Here is a 24,698-nt window from a genome sequence, read left to right as displayed (position 1 = left end):
TCATCATCGCCCGTCTAATCTTTCAAAGCGAACGTCTCACCATCCCAGCCATATGCACGCGTGAGTCGACGTCCGTATTCGCGAGCCCAGGTCATGGGAAGTTTATTGGACGGGTGCGGCTCGTGGAACTGGATGGAGCGGTCTGCATCCACCAATACTGGCGTGAAGTGCCACGCGGACGTGGCGGGGAGCTTCTCTGCTCCAAAGCCTGCAGAAACCATCGCGTGGACGAAATCAGGCCATGCGACTTGACTCGGCTGGTTGGGAGAGTCAACCGAGTGGAACAGCGATCTGAAGACTTTGTGGGCGCGTTTGTCAACAGTGATGGTTGGATGTCGGACCTCTATAATTGCTAGATCAGGGTTTGCAGGAACTTCATCTTGAGGGGCTGCAACACCACGGGTCTTGGGCTTGGTCTTTGGAGCTACCGAAAGCTTGCTGAAGTTTCCAGTGAACTCCTTGGTGGTGTCGTGGTCGACAAAGTCGTTCGGAATTACACTAGTAGGAGCTGCACGCTTCTCACAAGGCTTGGTGGAACGTAAGCAAGGTGCCACTCTTGTCTCAATGATATGCTGGATCAAGTCGTATGGAGTAGTGCCTGTCACGTCTCGGAATCGCTTGTCTGCTGCTTCCCAGAACGTATTCAGAGCTGTCTTTGCCTTTGCCCGCTTCTCGGCCGCCTGGCGGTTTTGACGCCCATGGATGGGATACTCAAACTTGCCATCGCTGGGGTCTCCAAGCGAGCAAATATTTGTCCCACGAAAAGTAGTTGTCCTGATTGACTGCCAAGAGGCGCCTTGTTTTATCGCACATCGATAAAAATAGATGTGCTTTTTCTCCTGGTAACTGGCCTCCAAAGAAGGAGCCCAAGGTTGATAGGAGTCGATGGAGCGAAGACACTCGGATATAACCGAAAGACGCGACAAGATTGAGACCACCAACGGAGTAAACATGGCTCTCGCATCTCTATCGCTGTCGAGGAACCTGTCGAGCTCGTCCATTATTGTATATAGCGAGAAAAAATCCCGTGTATCCTTCCTAAACAACATGTTGATTACTGACAATGCTTCTCTAATAACAGAGTCCGCCTTCTTTTCCGTATCCTGGACAAATATCACCATATCAGATGTATTCGAAGAAGTCCGGATGAAGTACGGTCGCATTGGAAGAGATGATACGAAAGCGGCTTTGAACATATCAATCAGGTCCAACATCGTCATTTCCAAGGAACAACGAGTTTCTGTAATCGATTCCATAAGAGGGGTTGGCAGCTGCCCCCCTGGGACCAAGTCGGTGGCGTGTTTGACAATAAGACTCTCCCATTGACAAAGTCTGCAGTGAAAGTCTTCATAGAACGATACGTCCATGTACAGATCGCCGATCATGTTCTTTAGAACAGAATTGTGGAGAGCACCACTCCCTACGAGCTTATGTGATTTGCCAGCGCGATCAAGGAGAAGCTCTGGTCTGTGGGAGCGGAGATCTTGCACATATTCGGCGAAAAGTTCGGGATCTTCTCTGAGCTGGTGTATACGATCTATCGTCCTGTCCCGAGTGGCCGCGATCAGTGATTTCAGTCTCATCAAGTCTATCTGTTTTGGAAGACGATATGGAGCGTCGCGCGCAATCGCGGTCGACATATTCTGGGGTTGGGTCGAAGGTTCTGATAACGCTTGGGGGAGAATCGAGCTGTCCCACACAACATCTTTCAGGCTGCCAGGTATGATTTTGACGCAGCAATGGAGCAGAAACCTCCAGACATAGTCCTGTAGCGTGAAGATCTGAAGAGCGTGATCGGGGTGAACTGTTAGACCAGTTTTCAGCGATGCTGCCGCTTCCGCTTCGCTCTTCCACGCGAAAACCTCGAGGTATGTTGTCAACTGCTGCTGGGGGACAATTACCACGCTATGCGAGTTCTTGACAGAATCCAACAGCTCCGGACGAATCCTGTAAACAGGTGCAGCCGCGAGATCTGCATGAGCGAATTTCCAAGGAAAATTGTGCGCACGAGCGTTTAAGAGAAGTAGGAAATTCGTTGAGTCCGCAAGATCCTCTAGGTTGAGGTACGGGAGGCCCCAAATTGGGGCGAGTTGTGAAAATGAATTGCAATCAGAAGGAAGTGGTGACCGTCGGTCTCGGAAGGACCCGATGTCTGGTCTATGATGGGCGGGAATATCTGGCCAGATCTCACGAAGGATTTTCATTCTCTGGCCCCTTGACATTCGCCTCCAGCGCGATCGAATCTGCTCTTCGTTCCTGCATGCAAACATCTTCAGCATGCTGCAGCATTGGGAAAGCTCTTCCGAGCACTGGGCAAATGTTTCTGTCAGTTCAGTTGTAGTATAGATTCGTGGCCTATCTCCAACCGGCACATGTTGCATAATCTGATTGTACTTCGTTGATCGTTCCTTGGCTTTTTTGGAGAAGTGATGGTACTGTTCCTCATACACTTTGGCTTCAGGTATATGGGGAATGAATTCAGGATAGAAGGCCTTCGTTGCAGCAACAGCTTCATCCTCCGGTAGGCGGTCGATCTCTTGGTCTATCGTATCAACATGATCTGGTGAAGGCGGGCCCCCAAGGGGAAGGTTCTTCTTCTCCTTGAGCAGTTCTTGTTCTGTCCTTGTTTTGTCCAAGGCTTCGCGAACGTGGGGTGGATAAGCCATGCGAATCTTGTCGAGGACGTCCCGCAGCTTCGACGGCGCCGCCATGTTGTTGTGGCTTCCTGTAGAAGTCAGTAAGTAGCACAACGATGACCGAACTTGAAGCGGGATAACTGACAAACCTTGTCGCCTGCGCTGCAGAGCAACTATTCGAGAGTCGTGTGGATCTAGAAGGAAAGAGCAAGAGAAAGGTTAGAGGCAAAAGTTTTTGGTCGCGTCCTCGGGTGAAGGCGTGACGCCATTGTGATTGCGAAAGCGCGGTGCTCCGTTTGCAGTCGGTGAGTCTTCAAAGCAACGGGTGAGGCAAAACAGGAAGGCGCGCTAGAAGTGAAGGTGAATCCAAACTGACATAACGTCGAGCCTTATTACTCCGCAAGCCCTACCAGAGCAACACGATAGGAATTGACGAGCTACTTGACATGTCGACAGAGTTATTGTTAGTCAACACGAATGATCTCTTGCACTGTCTGTAATGTGCCTACCCCCGGATATAATCTCAGAAGGCGAGCTGACCGGTACGATGTGAAGTGTATAGAGATGTTAGTTGTATGGTAAGTCTTGATCAACTACGCCCACATGCAGACATCCTCAAAAATGTCGCTCATCCATTGCGAATGCCCTTTGATTGAGTTTTCTCGCGAGAATTCCCGTTGTCTACGTTCAGGTTGTTGACAGATACTAGTTCGGAAGCTGCGACCACACACCTCAGCAGCCGGAGCCTCGCCCTTTGCTACCTCTACTCACTCTCAGTATTCCCCAGAGGTTCCTTCTCTCACCATCGAGACATTCAGGTACTGGCTAGAATCCCTCTCTTGCAGCACCAAGCGCTTATTCTTGCGCTCAAAATGCGGTGAAGCCATACACAGATCGTCGACGCAACGCGAGAACAGAGGCGATGACCTGCAGTCTATCGGGAGAGCGATCGTACACCGATGCAACCTGCCAATGGGACAGTCTGCCGCCGTCCGCGATGCAGTGTTGTCGGCAAAGCAATGGGAGCACAACACTTGGCACAACGACCGGTCACCGCATCTGTCAATCTAGATCGAAGCCTCGCTCGTAAAACGCCCGCGGCGCAGGACGACGCAGCTTGCACGGCAGGCCTCGACAGCATGGCTACAAGCCTCAGGTTACACGATGTTGCGGGGATGTTTCGACCATGCAAGCCAGGGAAGGACGAATGCCCCGGATCAGGCACACACGGAAACGCAGGCGCCCAACGTGCCGCATCGAGGCGCGAGAGACGCCGCATCAGGCACGAAGAGATTAGCGGCTGCGAGATGCAAGGCCTGCCACATGCCTCCCAGTCCTTCTCATTCATGAGCAGCTGCAAGCCGAGGGACGTGAATCCCTTTGCACGACACGAGGACCGAGGCCGCTGGCGGCAAACAATCGCGCGGTTGCCATGCCATGTAGCATCTCCCCAAGGGCCAGGATGTCGGACCGACGGCTACGAGCGTTATGCGGATAACTGCATCGATTCCGGCTACCACCATGCCTGCCATCTTTCTCCGCATGAGGCTGTCGGTATGGGTAGCGCTATCTCTTGCTTCATTCTGGCAGTGCTCGATGATGGCATGCGAAAACGAGGCGGTTGAAAAGCTGAGGTGCCATCGCACCCGGACATCTGCCGGTCGCCATGGCATCTGGCACCGGAAGGGCGGGCGGAACGTTTGGAGTGCGAACAGACCAATTCAGCGAGTCGTGCGATCTAAGGAGATTCGTCCGAGCGCCTTCCAAAGGCTTCTGGAAGGTCTTAAGAAGATCCTGCCGAGTTCAGGTAGTGCGAGATGATCCGAGGTAGGAACAAAGAACCAACTGCTGTGCCGCAACGACGGCAGGGTGAGGTCTCTGAACTTTCTCCTACCATTAGCACCGTTGAGGAAGTTCGTTTGTCCGACCTTGCAGAAGGTTTGCCAGCTTGTCGCCAGTCGCAGGACGGGGGGCCATCCGGCAGTGAGCTGACAGAGTTTGAGACGTCGCCCAAAGCGTAACAAGGCGCACATGGGCGCGGCAAGGGGCGACTCTTCCCCGACTCAACCATGTGTTTGGGACGCGCTGCCGCCGCGTGGGGAAGCGCATCCTCCTGCATTGCATGGCACTGGGACATGGCGGTCAAGCTGTCCACCTCACCCACCATCTTCCCTTGCGTATTGGACAAGGCCGATCTTGCGTTGTGTACACGTCGCAACCAAGCGGCTTTCTCCACGCACACGGGAGGCAGGGAGCTCGGCGTTGGTTTGCTTCTTGCCGCGCTGTTGCGCACCACGCTATCTGGATGGGGGAGCTGGAGGATGCGTGGGCAGCACCAGGCTTTGTTTGTCAACCCCCGGCTCGCGTCCTCGCATCGACGCCGTCAGGCTGGCCGCTGATGGGCGGAGGGAAAAAGCCCGACAGACGTCCGAGCACCGCTGGCACGGGTGGGTGGGCGTGGGGTGGGCTTTGCTTGATCAGTTTGGGGTAAGCCGTCTCGCTCCGCTTCATGTGCAACGGACGGGGAAGCAGGAAAGCAAGGAGCGCGGTTGCCCGCTGCCCCGCTGCTGCTCCCGGCCCTCTGATTGATTTGGCGCTTTCTTTTTCTCGAAGCGTGTCCTGCTCGCCCATGCGAGTCAAGATCCCCCGGGACATGGCCTGGTGGATCGTGTATAAAGCAAAGCTCTCCCCACACCAGACACTCGTCTTCTTTTCCGTTAAGCATACTCGACCCCTAGCTCACACTACTTGCTATTTCCATCTAAAACCTACATTTGGAAACCCTCATTTAAAACCTGTCTTGCGCATTGATTGACACCTGCATCTTCGCCTCCAACTCGCCGGATCATTCGTACCAGCACACGCAGGCACCGCCCAATCTTATCAGCCCCAACTACGTCGTGCATATCAGCGTCGAGTCCTAGCACCAAAGCAAGACTGTAAGTAAGCCTGTTCTGCAGCCCAGCCCCTATTCGCACTGTATACCAGGACGCTGCAATTTGCTTGGTCCTGGCTTCCAGATGCCAACGCATCCACATCAGCCCTGCGCACCTCTCATATTAAATCTGACTCACGATAACCAGGCTCTTCTCGCATCGCATATCAGCCATAAGCCTTTCCCGCAATCCTGCTCGGGAGTTGCAAATCAGCCACTCCGATTTTGCCAGCGAATTTATTAGCTGTCTGAAGCCAGCTCATACCGCATCCTCCAAGTCGCGTTCCAACCGAGAGACACGCACGCACTTTTCTTGTCCTACCCACCGGATCCAGCTATATAGCCTTCTCCCCCGGCTTTGCCCCAGTTTTTACCCCAGGCTCCATCAATCTGCACAAATCTTTGCAGCATTCTTCCGTCGTCTCCACTACTTAGTCGGTACCTGCGCATCACTCGAGGACTTTGTTCTACCTCACATCGTCTCCAAACCAGCCACTCACCACCATCTCTCCTCCCAATCCAAGTCAGGATATTCCGACGCCTACCACAATGCCTTCCCAACAATCAAGCAGCACTCAGCGCCAGCGCCTCGCCATCTTGACCAGTTCCAACCTCGGTCACGACGTCAGCGCCGCGTTCAAGTCCGGCAGCACCTTCTCGCGATCAAGTCAAGAATTCAGCGAGACTCCCGCGCCGCCTCCATCGCCGATCGACTTCTCGTTCCCGTCAACACCAGCTGAGCAGAGAAGTCGTGCTGGAAGCGAATCGAACTGAGGCCACTACAAGCCAACACCTGACGGCATCTCTTCGGCATTTGTTTTCATGATGATTTTGCATTTAGCGGGCAAGGTATCCGACCGGCATGGTCTGGGGCACGGCACGGGACTGGGACACACATGGCGGGCGATTCGACTTCATCTCCTAAGGATATTTTTGGCAGCACGTTTGTCCGGTTTTGTATTACGCGCGTTGACCGCTGCATCCACATTGTTTCTCATAGAATACCCTTCTTGTTAATTGTACTTTTGATTTTGTAGACTTCCAGCCGCTGGCTCCTGTACGCTTGTGCGCATTATTCCCCTTAGTTATTCCTTAGCGCGCGGTCACGGATCAAGAACATAGTATTTGGTAATCACAAACGGCATCAACTTCACGTTCTCACTCTGACTGTGATTCCTCGGCTCTTCGAACAGTGTCAGACTTGGTGCAACGGTCCTCATATGAATGACATTGGCTCAGCGTCAGCATCCGCGCTTTGCGAGACAAGCAGCCAATCCAGCCGGTCTTTCGTCCGGTCCTTCTCCCACCAACGCTCTGCTTTCCGCATAGGGAAGACCAGCAACTGCGACAAGGACGCCATCAGCTTATCTCGCGCGTCGCTCCGTTCCATTCCAAGGCCGTCCCCAGCTCCCTCTCTCGTCCACGCATCCGGACCGAGGCCCTCGTATTACGCCTGACAAGCCACGCCGTGGCTTCGCATGGGTATCTCCCTCACCGCCATGACGATGATCCCATCGCGCCCCGCCAAACGCATCGCGCCGCTCCGCTCCCGCACGGAACCCCCCATCCACTTCCATCGGTGAGCCTCTTCACGTCAGCCCAAGTATCTACCGCCCATCCGCCCCTTGCCCCCATCCCCATCAAGCGGCACCGCACCACGCCGCTTGCCGCATGCAAAAGTACGTACCATTAATCAAGGGCTCTGTGCTAACACGCGCGGCGTCGGGGGTGGTCCTTGCGCCCTGCATGGAACGTCTCCAGAAGCCCGCCCGAAAGCATCTGGAACAAAGTGCAGGCAAGGCAAGGCACGGTATTTCCGTCGCACTGCGGCTATTGTTGGACGCACGCTCTTTCGAACGCGGCGCCCATCCGGGTTTCCGGGTAATAACACGTGGGCTGAATGCGCGGCCGCAACCGCTGCGAGCTTCTTCCGTCTGGCGGCACGGTCGCGGCACGGGCGTGCTGACACCTTCCTTCCTTCCTTTTGCAAGTGCGTGCTTGGACGGCCGGCCGAAGGTCATTTCCTTTCCCTTCTTTGTTCCTTCCTGCGGCGTGATTCACTTATCGCTCGGCTTCGACTGAGTGACTCGTGTGCGCACCGAGATGCTCCGCATGCGTCGAGCGTTATTTCTGAGCCTGGCACATCCTGGTGGGATATGAGCCGCGAACGTCGTGTACGTTTGCTGGGTACGTTTACAAAGCTGAGAGGGTGGATAACGCTGGTGGTGTTGTAGGAGCTTGGACGTCCGCATACAGTGTTACCTCAGATAGGCTAACCTGCGTGCTTTGAATTTTGCTCCGAGTCTACCTGTTGAACTGACTGTAACCGACCACGAAAAGACTGCTGAATGGTGCCTGTGAAGTCGTAAAAAGAATTGGATTGAGGACCTGACTAGAAGTCAGGTTTACATAACTATATGTACTGTCCACTGGCTGGGAGACACGTGACTCATGGCTTCTAACAGAGACGACTTGCGTACGATACTACTAATCTGCTGTATGGCCTATCTAGGCGTCTGTCCCTGTCTAGGTGAAGAACATAATATTATAAGGTTGTAAGGTCTTGCTTTTTTGTTTCTCTTTGCTATGATGAATAGAGATGAAAGGTATATGATGCATGGCTTGTTGGTATTGTGGTATTAGCTTGGAAGCCCGAGGACACTGTGCTACCTACGGATAGGCTAATGGTTGGCTGGTTCTATGTACTCGGCCTTCAGCGCTGGGGCTACCTCAGGCTTCATACGGCTCGTACTATGTAAGTACTACGTCTGTCTACTCTCCTAGTCATGGCCTTCTCTGAAGAAGGGGCGACATGCTTTTCTCGTCTACACGATATTAGTCAAAATGGTGTGTATATTAGATGGATGAAGGCGTTTGTGCCACCGCCTTAGCGGATACAGAGTAGTAAGATTGAGGTGACCGCAGGATTCATACCTTTGGGTTTCAGTGATTCAGTGATTCGTAAGAGGTGGCGGAGTTTCAGGGTTGGTAGAGGGTAAATCTCATCGATGCCACCCGCTCGGCATCCGTAGCGATGGTAGACCAGAGGTACGATTTCTGCCATGAAGGCCGCATAGTCCCGATCGTCTTTGCGTCACGTTTATTGGCGTGCACGTAGCGAGGCAGGAATCTCACCCCCGAAGCTCGGATTCGTCCTCGGGCAACGACCCCATGACCATGTTCCTACCACTCGCCCTATCACGCTCGGCATGGTAGTTGCGCAATCTTTGGCTACTGATCTGTTTTACCTCGCCAAAGATACCCTGATGCCGCTCAAGAACACATCTCGAAAGATCATGCTGGGTTTTCGGCTTGCACGAGCAGGGGCCGCCGGCGAATTTGTAGCGATCTAGATGCATCCACATCAGCGTTCGAGACACGACACAATGAACGACGGGACAACAAACAGACCTTCCATGCTCTGAAACCTGAGCGATATACGTGTAATGTTGTGCCAGTCTGCATCTGAAGGCGACGTCCTCTGCTCCATGCCCAACGCGGCAACGTTCCAGCTCGAGAGCCCGCGGTCTGCGTTCCAGCGCTGGGCGAGTAGCGAGCCTTTTGCACGCTCGATGCAGCTGACGGTGCATTTGCTCTTTGCAGTTCGGCAGTTGCAGCGTTCTTGCATAATGCTAGTTATGTCGTCGAGTTCGATGGCGACAAGAGCGAGCTTGGCGGTGGCGTCCTGGAAGTGGAATGAGTCAGTGAAAGAGTCGCAGACTGGTTTGGCTCATTTACGTGTGAAACTGCGTACCTTGCTTTTGAGGAAGATGACGAGGAGAGGCTTCGTTGGTTTCTCGTGTAGACGCGCTTTTCCTTTGCCGGTGCTGATTGTAGAGACGGAGCTGGCTGTTCGTTTGGATAGACTCGTAGCGCTGGTCATGATGCTTGCGGTTCGGTTCTTCGAGTAGATACTGGATTTGAAGCTACTGTAGATCGAGCTTGGGCTTGGTGTGGGGTTGTTGGTTGGTCTGCTGTAGATCGAGCTTGGTGATGGTGTAGAATTGACACTCCGTCGACTGGGGCCGGACAGTGAGGAATAGGTGTTGCTAAACGTTGGACTCAAGGGACTAGAAACGGTATTGGTCGGGAAAGAATGCCTGATTGTGTCGTCTTTCCTTATATCTCGTTTTGAGCTACGCGGATCGACTGTGTGAAGAGACACATCAGTGTTGTTGGCCATACTTTGGGTCTCTGATGCGCTTGGAGAGTTGTTCATTGACGACAATTGGTATGGTTTTGGCATCCACAATTGTATACGTCCATGTTCTTCAAGCGGGTCTGATTGTCCAGATATTACAAACTGAACCTTGATCATGGCTTGATCATAACGTTCGTACACCTTGTAGCCTGTCAGGAGATGTTGAAGCTGGTATACATGTTTCGTGCTCGGAAAGGTCGGGTTCGTCTGAGTACTTCCAGAGTGTATGAGCACTTCTGGGGCCTTCAATTGGGAGCTTGGAGTGGCGTAGAGAGGAGTGAGACTCAATGTTCTCAAATCGATCTCCATGCTGAATTCCTGGCTGCGTGGTCTTCCCACTTGCCCGCGGTTCTCTGTGATCGCTTCCACTAGCCGATATCGCGTTGAATCGATTTTGTACACAGTAATGTGCCGTTGAGTGTCCTGTGGACAAGGAAGGGGAATCTTCAAGACCTCTTCAAGCTGCTCTTGCACGTGTGGAGATATCAGCGTCGCAATACTCTCGTCGACCCAGACAGAGTAATCGTCAGGGCCCTGGATCTCGTTCATATTGGGCAGAAGCAATCTTTCTGGGCCCTGTGTGTTGAATCGTTGACATTGAGTTGATACCTCTTCCTTCAATTGCGCGATATATCCAGGCCACTGGGAGTCTTTGGTCACGGCTGCCAGCTCACCGCTTCCCTCAAGGCGTTCCGCTATCCAAATACATTTGAGGAGGTTGAGGTATTGTTTTGCCGAAGGACTGCGTTCATTCAAGAAGCGGCCAGGGTTGAAATTCTTGGTGCTTTCCTCGAGATGTGTCACTAAAGCGTCGGCTCCAGCTCGAAGAGGGAAGGAGACCGGGCTGGAAGCGTCAAGATAAGCATTCCCTGCTGCAGTTCGAAAGCGGCTTTCTATCTCTGGAGGAATCTGCAGTAGCATGCCAATGCTACCTTTGTCCGAAATCGCTTGCACGACATCCGGGATAAGCAAGCCATGAAGATGGAGAACGCTTTGATGAACAGCATCGATGCGCGCAGCCAGATCGTGATGTATCTCGGATAGCAGATTGAGCTCCAGAGGTTTCAGCAGTATTGCGATCTTGGAGTTATGAGCGTCGAGTCGCTTTCGCAGATGTGTCACCTTCGGCTGGATCATCAACGTCCATTCTATATTATATGCGAAGTTCCTCGCCGTCCGAAACTCGCGATTTTCCTCCAGCAATTGTTTGCAGTCTTTGAGTGTCGCATGGTAATCACCGATGATCTCGTCTAACGATGAGAGGTCCCAGTGCCTGGATCCAGCGGATCCTCTGGAGTTGCGGGCCCACGTATCTGTGGCGTTCTCCACGACGCGACGGATGTTGTTCAGGTTATCTGAGAGGCAGCGGATGTCTTTACCAAAATCCTCATATTGGTGGCCTTCAAAAGCAGTTTAGCTTGGACGAAGACACTGAAGATTCACTGTCGTTCGCATTTCTCCATGCTCGTAGAAGTGGTAGACTTACCCGATTGTTGACCCCAACCTATCTGATAGATTTGCCAGGCAAGCTCAGCGCCGCGAACCACGTCAGAGATGGCTATGCCCGCCATGGCTCCAGGGCGCCAAAGAAGCCTTGGCTCACTTTTCAAAGTAGCTGCGCTTCACCTAGCTTCGTATTGCAGAGGGAAGAAAGTGCAGATAGCGACATTCGGGCTGTGGGGTATACTTGTGCAATCCTAGATTCGAAAGGAGTCACCTCGTGCAGACTCGTCCTCATAGAGGCACTGTCGGTGGGCTGTGTATGGGTCACGTAGGCGTCTGCCTTGTCGTGTGTTAATAGTCAATGATCTTTTTATCGAACTCAGCCTTGTACAACCTGATAAGGTTTAATATTGCGCGGGGTAGATTGTAGGACCAATGGTTTGTTCAGGTGGCGTTTTTACTCACATTTGGCGGTTCCCGTGTTCTCGTTTTCCTCGTATACTCAGCCTGAAGCAGCCCCCTTGTTAGCACCAGCCTAGAAGGCGTCGTGGCTATGTCTCGGTTTATCTTGCTTCTAAGTATTTCCATTGTCCAGGCTTTCTCCAATCTCCCAACCCTTTGCAATGGTTTCAGCGAAAGATCAAACGCAGGGCTTACAGCCAGTGTCGGATCTCCATGACGATGACAGTAGCCTCAACTCAGACATCTTCGAGATTTTACCAGAGAACATCCCCAACAGTATCATCACGAAAGCCCCCGAAGAGCGCTTTCGATTAGGCTACTGGTCTGTAATAGGGCTGATCGTGAATCGAGTCATAGGTTCGAACGCCTGATTAGAGTGAAGTGACATTCTAACTCGAGCTCCAGGGACCGGTATATTCAATTCCCCGACGACTATAATGCGAGGCACGGGTAGCGTCGGTATCACCCTCCTTTTCTGGTTCGCTGGTGCTCTCTACACCACTGCAGGTTGTTATCTATCGATCGAGTTGGGCCTCACAACTCCGCGACACAAATTCGAGGGTGTCAAGCAAGGCATTCCGCGCAGTGGCGGAACCTTAAACTATGTTTGTAGATACTTGCACTTTACCGCTCATGTTCAGATGCTAAGATGATTCCAGCTTCAGTATTGTTTCCCATGGCCGGCGTATCGTCATCGAACGGTCCTCCTAGTCACTTGCATGTTCGCCACAGCATATATCGTGTTAGGTAATATGGCAGGAAATTGCTTGATCTTCGGTATACGTACACTAGAAGCAGCGGACACACCGGTTACGAATCGAGCGGTGAGAGGTTTGGCTATTGGTGCAGCAACCTTCGGGTGCGGAATTCATGCTTTCAGCCGGAGGGGTGGTATCTGGCTTGGTAATGTTTTCGCGTTAGTCAAAGTGTGCATGCTTCTCATGATGATCGTCATTGGGATTTGCGCATGGGCTGGAGCATTCAACTCTCAAACATTCGTGGAGGAAAATTTGGCTGCGCAAAACTCCTTCGCACAACCAACAAGTGACTCGTATGGCTATGTCAAGGCGTTTCTGTCGATGACCTTTGCGTGGAGCGGCTTCGACCAACCCAACTACGTCAGTCATACTCAACGGAGCACATCTTTCGAAAGACTGACCTTGTCAGGTACTCGGCGAGATCGGACAGCCTCGCAAGAAGTTTCCTCGAGGCTCTGCGATCGGTGTATCGATTGTTATCGTTCTGTATATTTTGGTAAACGTTTCATATGTAAGTCCCGTGCCCTAGCAGCGCATGTTGTACATTATTGATTCCAGAAAGATGATCGTCGTCCCCAAGGCCGAGCAAATAGCTGGAAATGTCGCCCTTGCATTCTTCCAGCGGACTTTGGGTAGCGTATCCCAAGATGAGTCGCAACCGAGGCGGATATTGGCGGCCTTCATGGCCGTCTCGAGTTTTGGCAATATCGTCGTGATGACCTTCACAGCTGCTCGAGGTGCGTACCGCATTGTAACTAAACATCCTCTACTGATTAGCACGCAGTGAAACAGGAAATTGCCAAAGAGGGAATCCTGCCGTGGGCCAAATTTTTCGGCCAAAGTAAAAATCTCTCTTTCGGTAGGTTTCTGGCTTGGGCCCAGAAGGATCAGGATTCGGTAATCGCCAGAAAGTTCCACTGGCTATTGAAACGTTCCTGGATGGATCCTAGAGAGCACTCCCAGGAAACACCATTCGGGGCATTGTTTCTTCATTGGTCCTTCACTGTGCTCATGATCGTAGTCACCAGCCACCTCAAGCCGACGGATGCGTATACCCTTTTAGTCGATCTGTATACCTACACAATTGTCTCCATCTTTGGATTCATCATCGCTGTTGGGATGCTGCGACTTAGATTTAGCAGCACAAAACGTTGGTCAACGAAATCGCCTTTCAGGCCAGCTTTCAGCATCCTCAGTGCTTTTGCTTTTGCTCTGGGAAGCTGCTATCCGATTGTGGCATCGTGGGTACCCCCTAGCAGCGCCTATTTGAGCAAAACACAACTCGCAGTGGCATGGTTCACCACACCCGTGGTTGCATGGAGCGTTCTCGGATTGGGAATGTTTTGGTATCAAGCTTTCAAGCTGTATGCCTGGAGACGAGCGCACAAGGGTGGCGTTGAGTTTCAAGTTCAGAAGGTACCTGAGTTTGACAGGGACCCACCGCCCAATGGACCGCCAGTCCAGGTGCACGAGACAGTCTTCCTCGCCTGGGTCGCAAAGGAGAACGAAAGCATGGATCTAGACATAGAGGATAGGAGATCGATGGAGAGCTTCTAGGGCTCTGGCGTTGTTGCCTATTATTGTTCGTCCAAACTGAGTGAGTGGTCAGCAGAGCGTAAACATCAGAAGCCACCGCGGCTATCATTCTGAACCAAAATGCATGAAGATAGTAACAGGACTATGATGTGACTCGATGTGCGACAATGTAGATCGCTGATGGTGGAGGCATGTAGAAGGGTAAAATGTCGTGGTGGACTTAGACACTAGTACAGATTTGGAAAATACACGTGACCGGGATCTGGGAGACCTCGGCTCATACATCCTGGCTACTTGGACCTCGCAATTGCACAAGAACCTACCTGTCGCGCATTGAGGTAAACCACCTGCCTAGGTAAACTGTGAACAACCAACCTCACCAATCTCTACATCGGCATGTCAAACATGCTTCAGCCCCTTGAACCGGTCCTCATGCTCGGGGTCTTTCCCACCGAGAGACTTCTTGGCTGCATGTTCCCCAGATTACATCCCGCTTGTTACCCCAGATAGGGCTTAGGACATCCCCAATTATCCCGTGAACCTGGTATAAATCTGAAGATCGAGATCATTCTCGTGCTGCAGTGCCCGTCTCACCATGCGCTTCCTCGCAGCTTCTACGACGCTTCTATGGTCCACTGCTCTGGCAGCACTCAATGCCACTCAGGACAATGCAAGCTTGACCCTCGCGAACGAGAGGCTCGTAGCTTCCGTCAGCAAGACCGGTGGTTATGTCAATGTTCTTACTTTGGACGGGCAGAATCTCCTTGTAAGCTCCATTGGTCCATCATCTGGTCACACCGTTCGTTTACTGATCAATGCCTAGGGCAAAGAGAATGGCAATACTGGTGTCGGGCCCTATCTGGACTGTTATTGTACGCCTAGCGGCTTTTGGACTCCTGGTCGGGGCAAACAAGTCGACTACGCGCTGTACAACGGCACGGACTCAACGGGCAAGAAGTATGGCGGCATCAGTATGGGCGAAACATACACCGCAACCGGCCAGCGACTGGAGCAATATTGGTTCTTGAAGGAAGGCGAGACTGGTCTGCACACATTCAGCCGTATTGTTTACAACAACAAAACTACACCGTTCCTCCGAAACCTCCAAGAGTTCCGTACAATGTTCCGCCCGAATCACGACCCACCGCTTTTCACGCACTTCGTTACCAACGAGAAATTTGCGGCACCGAGGCCAGACACCGAAGGCGAAGTAACCGTTCAAGATGCTACTTGGTGGCTTGCTCACCCAGATTCTCCATACCAGCAGGGGGTCGGCGATTATTTCACCAAGTACACCTTCCAAGACACCTGGCGCAACCACAAGGCACACGGCATGTATGCCGACGGAACAGGCAGTAATGGGACGTCGTTCGGGGCTTGGCTCGTGCACAACACGGTCGAAACGTACTATAACGGACCTGTACATTCGGATCTTGTTGTTGACGGCATCGTCTATAATTACATGGTTAGCAACCGTACGAAACTCCCTACATAAGCTGCATGTGAGATGTACACTGACTTCAATCTCAGATCATGGTGACCAAACTCCTAATATCACAGACGGTTTCGATCGCACCTTTGGGCCTCAATACTTCCACTTTAACAAGGGTGGCTCGCTCGATGAGCTGCGCGCCGACGCAGAACAATATGGTCTCCGTCCAGACTGGAATGCAAATTTCTACGATTCTATCGCGAAACACGTCCCGAATCTTGTTAGTACTTCCGGGCGTGGCACTCTCAATGCACAGGTGACCCTTCCCAAGAACGCGAAGAACCCTATCGCGATCCTGACCGAGAGTGGCCGTAACTTCCAAGACAATGTGTACGACGACAAAGCCTACCAATATTGGAGTGAAGTCGATAGTAGAGGCGCAGTCACTATTTCTCGCGTCAAGGCGGGTACTTATAGGCTAACTGTATATGCGGACGGCATCTTTGGCGACTTCGTTCGTGATAATGTCGCTGTCACCGCCGGCAAAGAAACCAAACTCCGTCTCGAATGGAAGGCAGAATCAGCAGGAACAGAGCTGTTCCGCATCGGCACTCCAGACAAATCTTCTGGTGAGTATCGCCACGGCTACGAAGCATCTCCGGACCACCCTCTCCTCACCGAAGAGTACCGCCTATACTGGGCAGCGTACGATTTCGTGGACGAGTTTCCAGAGGGTGTTACGTACAAGGTAGGGCGCGACGATCCCGCTAAAGCACTCAACTACGTGCATTGGAGTGTATTCGGCGGAAAAGCAAACTATGTGCGACCCGAGCCGGTTTATGATAACATCAACAATTGGACGGTGTTATTCGACACCAAGGCAAATCAGCTGAAGGGGAAGAAGACGGCGACATTTACTGTAAGCTATGGGCATTCCACTAGCGTTGTGCTCGCAGACAACTAATCTTCGCAGGTCCAACTCGCGGGCGCAAAAACAGCTGCAGGCAACACCGACATCTTCAACGCCTCCGAGCCGTACTCCAATCTCCCCTACACGTTCAATGTAAATGGCAAAGATCTCGAGCCCTGGGTCATCCCGTATCACCAGTCAAGCTCATGTGCTGTGCGTTCCGCGGTCATCTGCTACAATATTGCGCACAAGTTTGTATTTGATGCGAAGCTGCTAAAAGCAGGCGAGAACGCTTTTGTATTGAGTCTGCCGTATGACGCGACGAACTATGAGAGCGCACTGCTGCCGGAATCGGTGTATGTGCAGTATGATGCGCTGAGGTTGGAGGTCAAGTAAATTATAGAATGCTTTGTGCATTACGATAGAAAGGTGAAACTACTTCAGAATACAACTTGTATGAGAGCCACTGCGCTACGTATGCATATGAAAGCCACCACTTCATCTCGAGCCTCATCAACTGATTATGAAGGAGTCCAACTAGCGTGATTTGTCACCACCGGCTCCCCAGATTCATATTCTAGCTCCTCACTCCGCCAGAATAGCCATCTTCTCCCACTCAACTTTCAAACCACCCAACAATCGCATCCTTTCGTACGTGAAGTTTGCTACAGCGGTAATAGGAGGCGCCACCACCCTAATCAGGTTGTTCAGCAAACCACTAGCTGTAGATCTGTCCGTGACAGGTCGGACGATGACCTAAGCCTATCTTCGCGTGTTTATTCCATGAAAATGTTTGTACTTCTTAGCTTTCAAATGGTGATTGTCTAGGTACGTTCCAAAGCGACATGGTCTCGTTCATTCATCCTCGAAGTATCTGTACATAATCGCAGACGTAAAGATCGAGTACATCCAGCTCCCTTCAATAAAGTTTGATCTCTGTGGAAATGCACTCTTCGGCTTCTTCCACCCTTCTCTTGTTGTAATGAAAGCATGAGTTATCTGCTTTCCAATAACGCTGATCCACCTTTACGCTGGCATGTTCGCATAACAAGCAGCGACTACATGCGAAACAAAATCCGTCTACAGAAGGGTTGAACATGACGCATTCACCGACTATCTTGAACCCGTCATGGCACTGCCTCAAAACCAATGGTGTCGCCATCCCACGAAAGCTGTAAACCTCATCACCAGCTACGGTCCAATAAGGTGCGAGCGCGATATGACTGTCCATATGGAACAGTCTCCGGCCCATACCATAGCATCGCATGAGTTCGGTGACAAGATCTGTGAAATGCTCACAGTGGTATTCTATTTCGATACTATCAGGCGGCAGAGGCTGGCTTGCATCTATTCGCGTGAGAATCTTGGTGTCTGATGGAATCTGTTTTGATGATCTGAAACTGTGCTTATCGACTGTAATGGTTTGAAGACGCCGTATTAAGATGTTAGGGATTCGATTGGATGTGGGGCGCCCACCCGACAGGGAGGCCTGCAATCGGAGGTTTCTCACGTTGGGTGAGAACGCTGCTCTAATTTCTTCGTGGCGTCGTGCTTGTACGAGGAGAGGCGACCGAGAGCTTTCCGACAAGACTGAAATTGAAGCATGGACTAGTGTGTCGTTTGCAAACGAAGTATCTGGTCCATTGCCAAGAACTCCCTCCCCCCATTCCAAGTTCCAAGGTTCTAGGCATGTTGTCTTTCGCTGCACCGAAAAGTCGGGGACCCAAGATTCAGCACCCACCAGAGGTGTTTCAATGTGCGTCAAAATTTTCAAGCTGTTACTGATGCGAACACAGAGAAGAGTGGCTTCTCTATAAACATCGGCGATTGGCTTTGAATAATCCGGCTCCAGGGAGCCGAATGAATCTGTCTGATAGCACCAGAGTAGTGCATAGATCTTGTCGCGGGGTTCCGTAGCGCCACAAGGTCTTGTCGCTATCAAAAGATCTATGAAATCGGTAGGTCGAGCAGAGCGATCTTTTCTGATTCGTAGCACTGGTGGTAATGTCTCTTCTTCGTTGGGAGACGGCATAGCCGCGACGAGACTGTCACTAGCATTGCGCATAGCCATTACAGACAGGTGCCTCCAGTCTATGTGAGACGCGCCATAGTGTAGCGTTGCGTTCTTTGCCATAGCTATTTCTTGTAGAACCCACATTCGTTGAAACCATGCGTTGGCCAAGAAGGTTCTTGCGTCCTTTCGAATAGTGGAAGAGTTTCTACGGCCGTTGATCGTACCGAGTAGTCCTTGATGCTGAATGCAGTCGAAAAGTTTCTGGACTCTGGTGATAGAACAAAGTTCGGGTGAAGGGTGCAAGTAGACAAGAACTCGCCGCGCGATTTTGTATATCTCTGTCATCTGCCTGACTTGATGCGACCGCTCGGCTTTATTTGACTGATCGATACAGATCGAATCGATCCACAATATGCGCGTAGAGTCTCGGTTGCGAAGACGTACGAGAGCACATTCGGCGTTCTTTGTTATCCGTACTCTCGATGCGCTTGGAAGGAGGAGGATTTCGCGACACAGCTTAGCGTCAGCGTCATGGCTAGCCCAGGTGTACGACACTGCTTCATATTCGAGGCCATCGTTCAAACGAGTGTGAAAGAGCTCCGCTTTTAGCTCATGACTGAAACTATAGGGGTAAAGCTTCAGTAGCCTGATTTCGTCGCTCCATTGAAATGGTTCGTATCTTGTTCCAGTCAAGCTTGAGCGTTGGTGGCCGCGCTCTGCGATCTTGTCATCATTACCGAGTTGTCTTCGGCCCTCCAGTTCGCCGCCTCTGGAACATTCTTCAAAAGAGGCCCCCCTAAGAGATCGTGGCATGATGTTAGTTCTCAAGGCTGAGGTTGGCTGTCGTACGTGCTTCAGGTCGGATCAACGTGCAGCGACATGTCGTGCTTCTACCTATTGTGTTCGAATCATCCGAGTTCATTATTCGAGGGACGGACGATGGTAGACACTTTGATGTGAAACGCACTGAAAATCCTCATGGTGCCGACTTGGGGTTTCTGCTGCCTGCTGCGGCTGAGCAGCGGTTCAACAGCGGTTCAACAGCGAATGACCGTTGTTCATCGCATGGCAATACATAGGACTGCGCACCTCTACTGGAATTTGACGCACCCGGGTTTTTTGGCCGAAGGTGTGCCTATGGAATGTGGCAGGAGCCGCTCAATGAACTAAAAATATACTTAACCGCCACCGGCTACGAGAATCGACCAGATATCGGCGCTTAAGAATATGCCACCTCCCACAGCACTAGAATAAGAAAATCAAAGATTTTCAACCAATGTATTCACTACATGGAGTGAGGCATTAGTCTATCTACTCTAGTATACTTACATTAACAGTTCAGTACCCTATAATATGCTCTACCAGACCTAATAGGATACTGTGGTTTCTGCGGTAAGTCAGGTAAGTGGGTACTCCGGAGCAGGGATAATAGAAAATTAGGAAGTAGTGATTAATTAATCCTTATAGTATAGAGCGGTGAGGCCTTCCTTCAAGGATCAAATTTTACGTTGGTAGAAGGTTCCAGCAGCCTTAGCTAGAGAGCTTGAGAAATCCGAAGAGAACTGACCCACTTACCTGACTTACCGCAGCAACCACAGTAAGTCCAATAAGTTCTTACCAATGCTCCACCCCCCTATAGTAAATATTAGGGTTGAAAGTTTCTGAATTTCCTATTCCAGCGCCGTGGGAGGGGGCACATTCTTTGCGCAAACGATAATAACGCTACGTTGCCTCAACATGGATTTTACCAACTACCTGTGCATAGAAGGCTTAATCTAGATTACTACACTATTATCGTTTGCGAAAAGAATGCCCCCACCCGACCATGGTACAGATCCCCAACCTTTATCAATTGTATGATACATTCACTCTATTACTGGCTAGATCTTGTTGAATGCTAGCTAGATCTGTTGAATAGCTAGATCTGGTTGTGGTAGACGTTAAAATAGGGCACCAAGCTGTCAAAATAGGTGTACCAACGCATTTCAACTAATCGTTAAGTAGGTATATACTATGAGTAATACAATTAATTAAAATAAGGAGCTGTACCATGGTAGGGTGGGGGCATTCTTTTCGCAAAGCACCGATAAGACCTACCATATATATGAGATTAGAGTCCTCGAGCAGCTATCCTAATCCGCAGCTCACCATGTATGACACAAACGTTCAAAGTACGAGGAAAGCATTGTGCTCTGCGCAGAGCCGTCACCGCGATTCTCCTCTTCGACATCGGCATATACAAAGATTTCATAGGAACGCGCACGCATTCTGTGCTCATCCTCGATTATGATACAGGTCTCTAATTTATACACAGGGCGTGCTACATGCACGCGTGTTGCCCCATCTTTTACTTACAACGCCAGCCATGCTAATCCACGCATATCATACAACCTTCTAATAATTACAAAATCTAGTATCCACCTATCTTACACACACATACTCTAAAAGCGATCAGGGTATCTAAGAAGCATACTCACTCTCCTTCGTCTCCCCAACGCGATCCTCGCCACTTCCCTCCTTATTAACGACTCCCCTCCGCCTTTTGACCATCCAGATACTTCCTGAATGAGTGATGATTGGCATACTTCCGTTTGCCCAGTGGATTCCGCGATATCTTTGGTATCGATACGGGAGCCTCGTGGTCGGATTTCACACTGACATATTTTTTAAGAGAGGGGGGTTTAAGATCTGGGCTGCGTGGATACCCAGGGAGGATATTGTTCGATGTGGATGCCGCATCTAATTCTGGAGCGTCCGGCTCGGAAGAAGCCGCAGCAGGTTTGAGAATCTTGCCGCCACTAGGAAACATATGGTACAAGACTTGGAGATTGTTCGTTGGGGGTCGTGAAGAAGTTGTCTGGGAAGACTCGGGAAACTGAGCGTCTTGGGAAATGTCGATTTGGCGATAGCTGCTGCCTCTAGCATGTTTTATAATCCTCACGGGCTTTTGAAACCGAGGCTGTCTGGTTTCCGAGTCGGAGATATCCTTAGTAGCGTGAGCCTCGTTGGGTAGACTAGGAGTGATAAGCTTGGGGGTGTACGTCTTCCGGGTCGCAGACTGTCCTACCGATGTATCCCGCATGCTTCTAACATGGTCCCTGAGGTAGTTGAGCGCGAGTAAACCGGTCCTGTCCCTTTTGAGGGGGTCTTTCTTTTCCTTTCTAGCCATGTCTTGTCCCATACGTTTCAGCCTGCTCTGCCGCTCATGTTCGGAGCTGTGGGCTTGGTCCATCAACTCCAATACAGACACCCAGTTCGCAAAGCGCAGTTCATCTAAGGGAAGCCCTGTAGGACTAAGAGCTGCTGGAGTTGTAGAGGTTTCTGGAGGGGGTTGGTGCGGATCTATGGTGTATTCGTTGTAAACCTTCTGCATGTCCTCGAGCCTGGCTAGCGGTGGTCTTTTCGGGTCAAGGAACATGTAAAATGGTGTATTGCGAATGTCCAAACGTTGGCCAGACATGACAACAGCGGTTATGTTCTTGATTTGCTGGTCGAGCTCACCCAATTCGCTCTCAAACTCTTCTGAACGCGAGATGTCGATTGTTCTCTCGAAATACGGTGTCTCCTCGTCTAGCGCCTCCATAACGATGTGTTTGGATGATGCAGGGATCGCGTGTTCCTGTTCTCGGAGCTGGGCACGGAAGTAATCAACATGGTCTGCTCTTTTGCATGCCTTGGCGAAAGATACCCAGTCCTTCCAGTCGATCTGTCTGCCATTAGAGGCCGCCTTGTGCGCAATACGTGTCCAAAACTCCTCGATGAGATCCTTTGCGCCGGTTTGGCCTGCTGAGAACATCACCCCCCGGATGCCAATGTCTCCCAAGTCCACCTGAGCAGTATCGGCATCTTGCAGCGAGACACGGAGGAGATCGGGTACACGCAACCTTCCAGCGAGGTTGACGAGGGCAGAAAAAACTTGTGGAGAAGGAGGCATTCCAGCCTGGAGAAGCGACGATAGAGTGCCGTGGGCGAAAGTGATGATACGGTTCCGAAGCAATGCCGTGTCTCCTTGATAGTCGCTCCCGGGAGAGGGCTCAGGAAGCAGAGAGCCGAACGAGGTGAGGAATTGACCTGCGTGTATCGGTTCCAAGGAGCCTCCAGCCTCCAGATACGCGTACAAAGCGTTAGCAATGGCGCGGACGAGGACGATTCTGTCCCCTAAAGTATCACAGCTCTCGATACTTTTCCTGATTTTTGAGAGCAGGGTAGTGACATGGCTGGGCCTTAACACGTTGCCCGCACGGCAAGCGACCAGAAAGGTAGTATATGCTTCCCCTAATTGCCTGCTCTCCATAAACATCTCGAAGAATCGTGGCGGCAGCTGGCACGGATACAGGCGCAAGGCGGTATCCAGCGCCAGGTACGCGTTCTTCCAATCGTTATACAGGAGACGGGCGGTCAAAATCCCCTGTAAAAGCGTGACTGGCACATCGGCGATGACAGTGGGTTGGCTGCGATTGGGCACGATGGCATCTGGAGAAAGGTGGTATTCGGCGAAGGTGCCCGGAAAGCGCTTGAGAGCGTCGACGTAGAGATTCTCCAACTCATACAGACGAAGCTTCTTGCCATAAGCCATCATTTCGATGGCTGCACCGTACACAGCTTGGGACACGTGAGTGTCGTCCTGTTGAACAAGCCACTGCCACAGCGCGTAACCCTCGTTATACATTTTGCGTTCTTTGTATATGCCTAGAATATGCACGAAGACGAAAGGATGCGTTGGTAGGGTTCCCTTCTGAAGGTCTTTGATCAGCTGCTGAAGGAAGGACAGCAGATCTGATCTAGTACCGCTGAGTAGCTGGGGGTTGCGTAAACAGGCATGGAGCGTCTGGGCAATGCGGCGTGTATCGTCCCGCGTCAGGGTGCCTGCTGCGATCATGGTAGGGTACAGATCCATCAGCGAACGCAGGTTGCGATCGCTAAAGGCCTTGCGGAACTGCTGGAGCAAGGCGGCATGGTCGTGAAGTATCTGCTGCTTAATTGCTTGTCGCTATACACCATAAGCTTGGGTGAAAGGGAGAGAGTGACGGCATGTACCTTTCTATTATCTTGCAGCTTCAGGTTCTTCCCATCTGATATATGCCGTCGACTTGGTGTTGGGAGAAGGCATCGTTGCAGCGGGAGCGCTGCAAGCGGCGCATACGTACGGAGCAGGCGAGGAGCGAGGAAGGGAGCCGAAGGGCATACGATCGAGGCCAGCGAAGCCCTGGGAAGCGTGGGCATTTCCAAATGGACGTCACTTCATCAGAGAGAGGTCGCGAGTGGCACGCATGCACTTTACACTTTTCCAGACGCGCCAAGCTAGCGGCAACGAGTTAGGCGAGCGCGGAGGAGACGACACCTGGTCCGCTCACTAAAACCCCCGCGGCGACGACAAGCAGCTCCCAAAACACCACAGCACACCATGTCGCGGCCAATCTCCCTGTTCAGCGTGTCCGCCATCCTGATCCTGGCCATTGACGATGGCTCGCGCATCCTCACCAAATACTATTCGAACCCGCACCCGCCCCAGGGTCAGACAGAGTACCCCGGCCAAATAGCGTACAAAACGGTCAAAGACCAGAAGACATTCGAGAAGGGCCTGCTCGGTGTGTGAAGGAATACTGGGAAATTGTGAAGCTGGTCTGACAGGCGCGCAGAGAAGACGGCCAAGCAGACCACGGATATCATCCTCTATGACCAGAAGGTCATCGTCTTTAAGATGGAGTCGGACGTCATGCTCTACGTCGTCGGCGGTCCCGAGGAAAACGAGGTGCTTCTGTACAGGTATTGGCTGGCAACTGAACTGCTCAGTGGGGTACTAATGCATGCCCAGTGTTGTCCTAGCGTTACGAGACTCGCTCAACATCCTCCTCAAGTGAGTGCTGTGACGACGTGGCCGAGCTTGAGCTAATGTAGCCAGAAACTCGGTTGACAAGCGTACCGTGATCGAGAACTATGACTTAGTGGTATGTGGTCCCGCAATGCTGCTGAAGCCGCAGCTAACTCATGTAGTCCCTTGCTGTCGACGAACTGGTAGACGATGGTATCATCCTGGAGACGGACCCCGTAACTGTGGCTTCCCGCGTTAGCAGGCCACCCGCGCAAGACATGACCTCGATGAAGAACATTGACCTCTCCGAGCAAGGTTTCCTGAATGCATGGGAGTTTGGAAAGAGGCAGCTAGCAGAGCGGATAAGACAAGGCTTGTGAGGATGCGATCAGCGATCTGGCGTTGAAGGAGTTAATGGGCAGAAAGGCATAGCTGTGGTTGCATTGCGCCTGAAGCTCATGTCATAAAAATGGCAGGCTTGTGATGTTACTCTACATGGAGCAATTACTCGGATCGAGACGTTATACTTCACAAGCACATGCGAGTGATCAATCCGCTC

General features: G+C 51.6%; 6 protein-coding genes across 6 annotated transcripts; 3 read left to right on the top strand and 3 right to left on the bottom strand.

The window, feature by feature from the left end:
* Positions 1-14: 14 nt before the first annotated feature.
* N0V89_011190 (uncharacterized protein) lies at positions 15-2,711 on the bottom strand (the record flags this gene model as incomplete). The annotated part of the gene is made up of 1 exon (XM_056219923.1): positions 15-2,711. One exon carries the CDS (start codon positions 2,709-2,711, stop codon positions 15-17), a length of 2,697 nt encoding a protein of 898 aa, XP_056067050.1.
* Positions 2,712-8,935: 6,224 nt separating this feature from the next.
* N0V89_011189 (uncharacterized protein) lies at positions 8,936-11,343 on the bottom strand (the record flags this gene model as incomplete). The annotated part of the gene is made up of 3 exons (XM_056219922.1): positions 8,936-9,256; positions 9,326-11,172; positions 11,259-11,343. 3 exons carry the CDS (start codon positions 11,341-11,343, stop codon positions 8,936-8,938), a joined length of 2,253 nt encoding a protein of 750 aa, XP_056067049.1.
* Positions 11,344-12,997: 1,654 nt separating this feature from the next.
* N0V89_011188 (uncharacterized protein) lies at positions 12,998-13,992 on the top strand (the record flags this gene model as incomplete). The annotated part of the gene is made up of 2 exons (XM_056219921.1): positions 12,998-13,172; positions 13,220-13,992. The coding sequence occupies 2 exons, from the start codon at positions 12,998-13,000 to the stop codon at positions 13,990-13,992; spliced, it is 948 nt and encodes a 315-aa protein (XP_056067048.1).
* Positions 13,993-14,566: 574 nt separating this feature from the next.
* On the top strand, positions 14,567-16,709 carry N0V89_011187 (uncharacterized protein; the record flags this gene model as incomplete). The annotated part of the gene is made up of 4 exons (XM_056219920.1): positions 14,567-14,737; positions 14,795-15,446; positions 15,502-16,322; positions 16,377-16,709. 4 exons carry the CDS (start codon positions 14,567-14,569, stop codon positions 16,707-16,709), a joined length of 1,977 nt encoding a protein of 658 aa, XP_056067047.1.
* A 4,139-nt stretch (positions 16,710-20,848) lies between these two features.
* On the bottom strand, positions 20,849-23,206 carry N0V89_011186 (uncharacterized protein; the record flags this gene model as incomplete). Its single annotated transcript, XM_056219919.1, has 1 exon — positions 20,849-23,206. The coding sequence occupies one exon, from the start codon at positions 23,204-23,206 to the stop codon at positions 20,849-20,851; it is 2,358 nt and encodes a 785-aa protein (XP_056067046.1).
* Positions 23,207-23,731: 525 nt separating this feature from the next.
* On the top strand, positions 23,732-24,519 carry RET3 (Golgi-to-ER vesicle coat component; the record flags this gene model as incomplete). The annotated part of the gene is made up of 5 exons (XM_056219918.1): positions 23,732-23,915; positions 23,967-24,093; positions 24,143-24,184; positions 24,230-24,275; positions 24,322-24,519. The coding sequence occupies 5 exons, from the start codon at positions 23,732-23,734 to the stop codon at positions 24,517-24,519; spliced, it is 597 nt and encodes a 198-aa protein (XP_056067045.1).
* Between the last annotated feature and the right edge of the window lie 179 nt (positions 24,520-24,698).

This window comes from Didymosphaeria variabile, assembly GCF_027946475.1.
Source record: "Didymosphaeria variabile strain IMI 356815 chromosome Unknown scaffold_8, whole genome shotgun sequence".
NCBI lineage: Eukaryota > Fungi > Ascomycota > Dothideomycetes > Pleosporales > Didymosphaeriaceae > Didymosphaeria > Didymosphaeria variabile.
The sequence above is the reverse complement of the archived record's forward strand: the minus strand, read 5'-3'. Positions and strand labels throughout refer to the sequence as shown.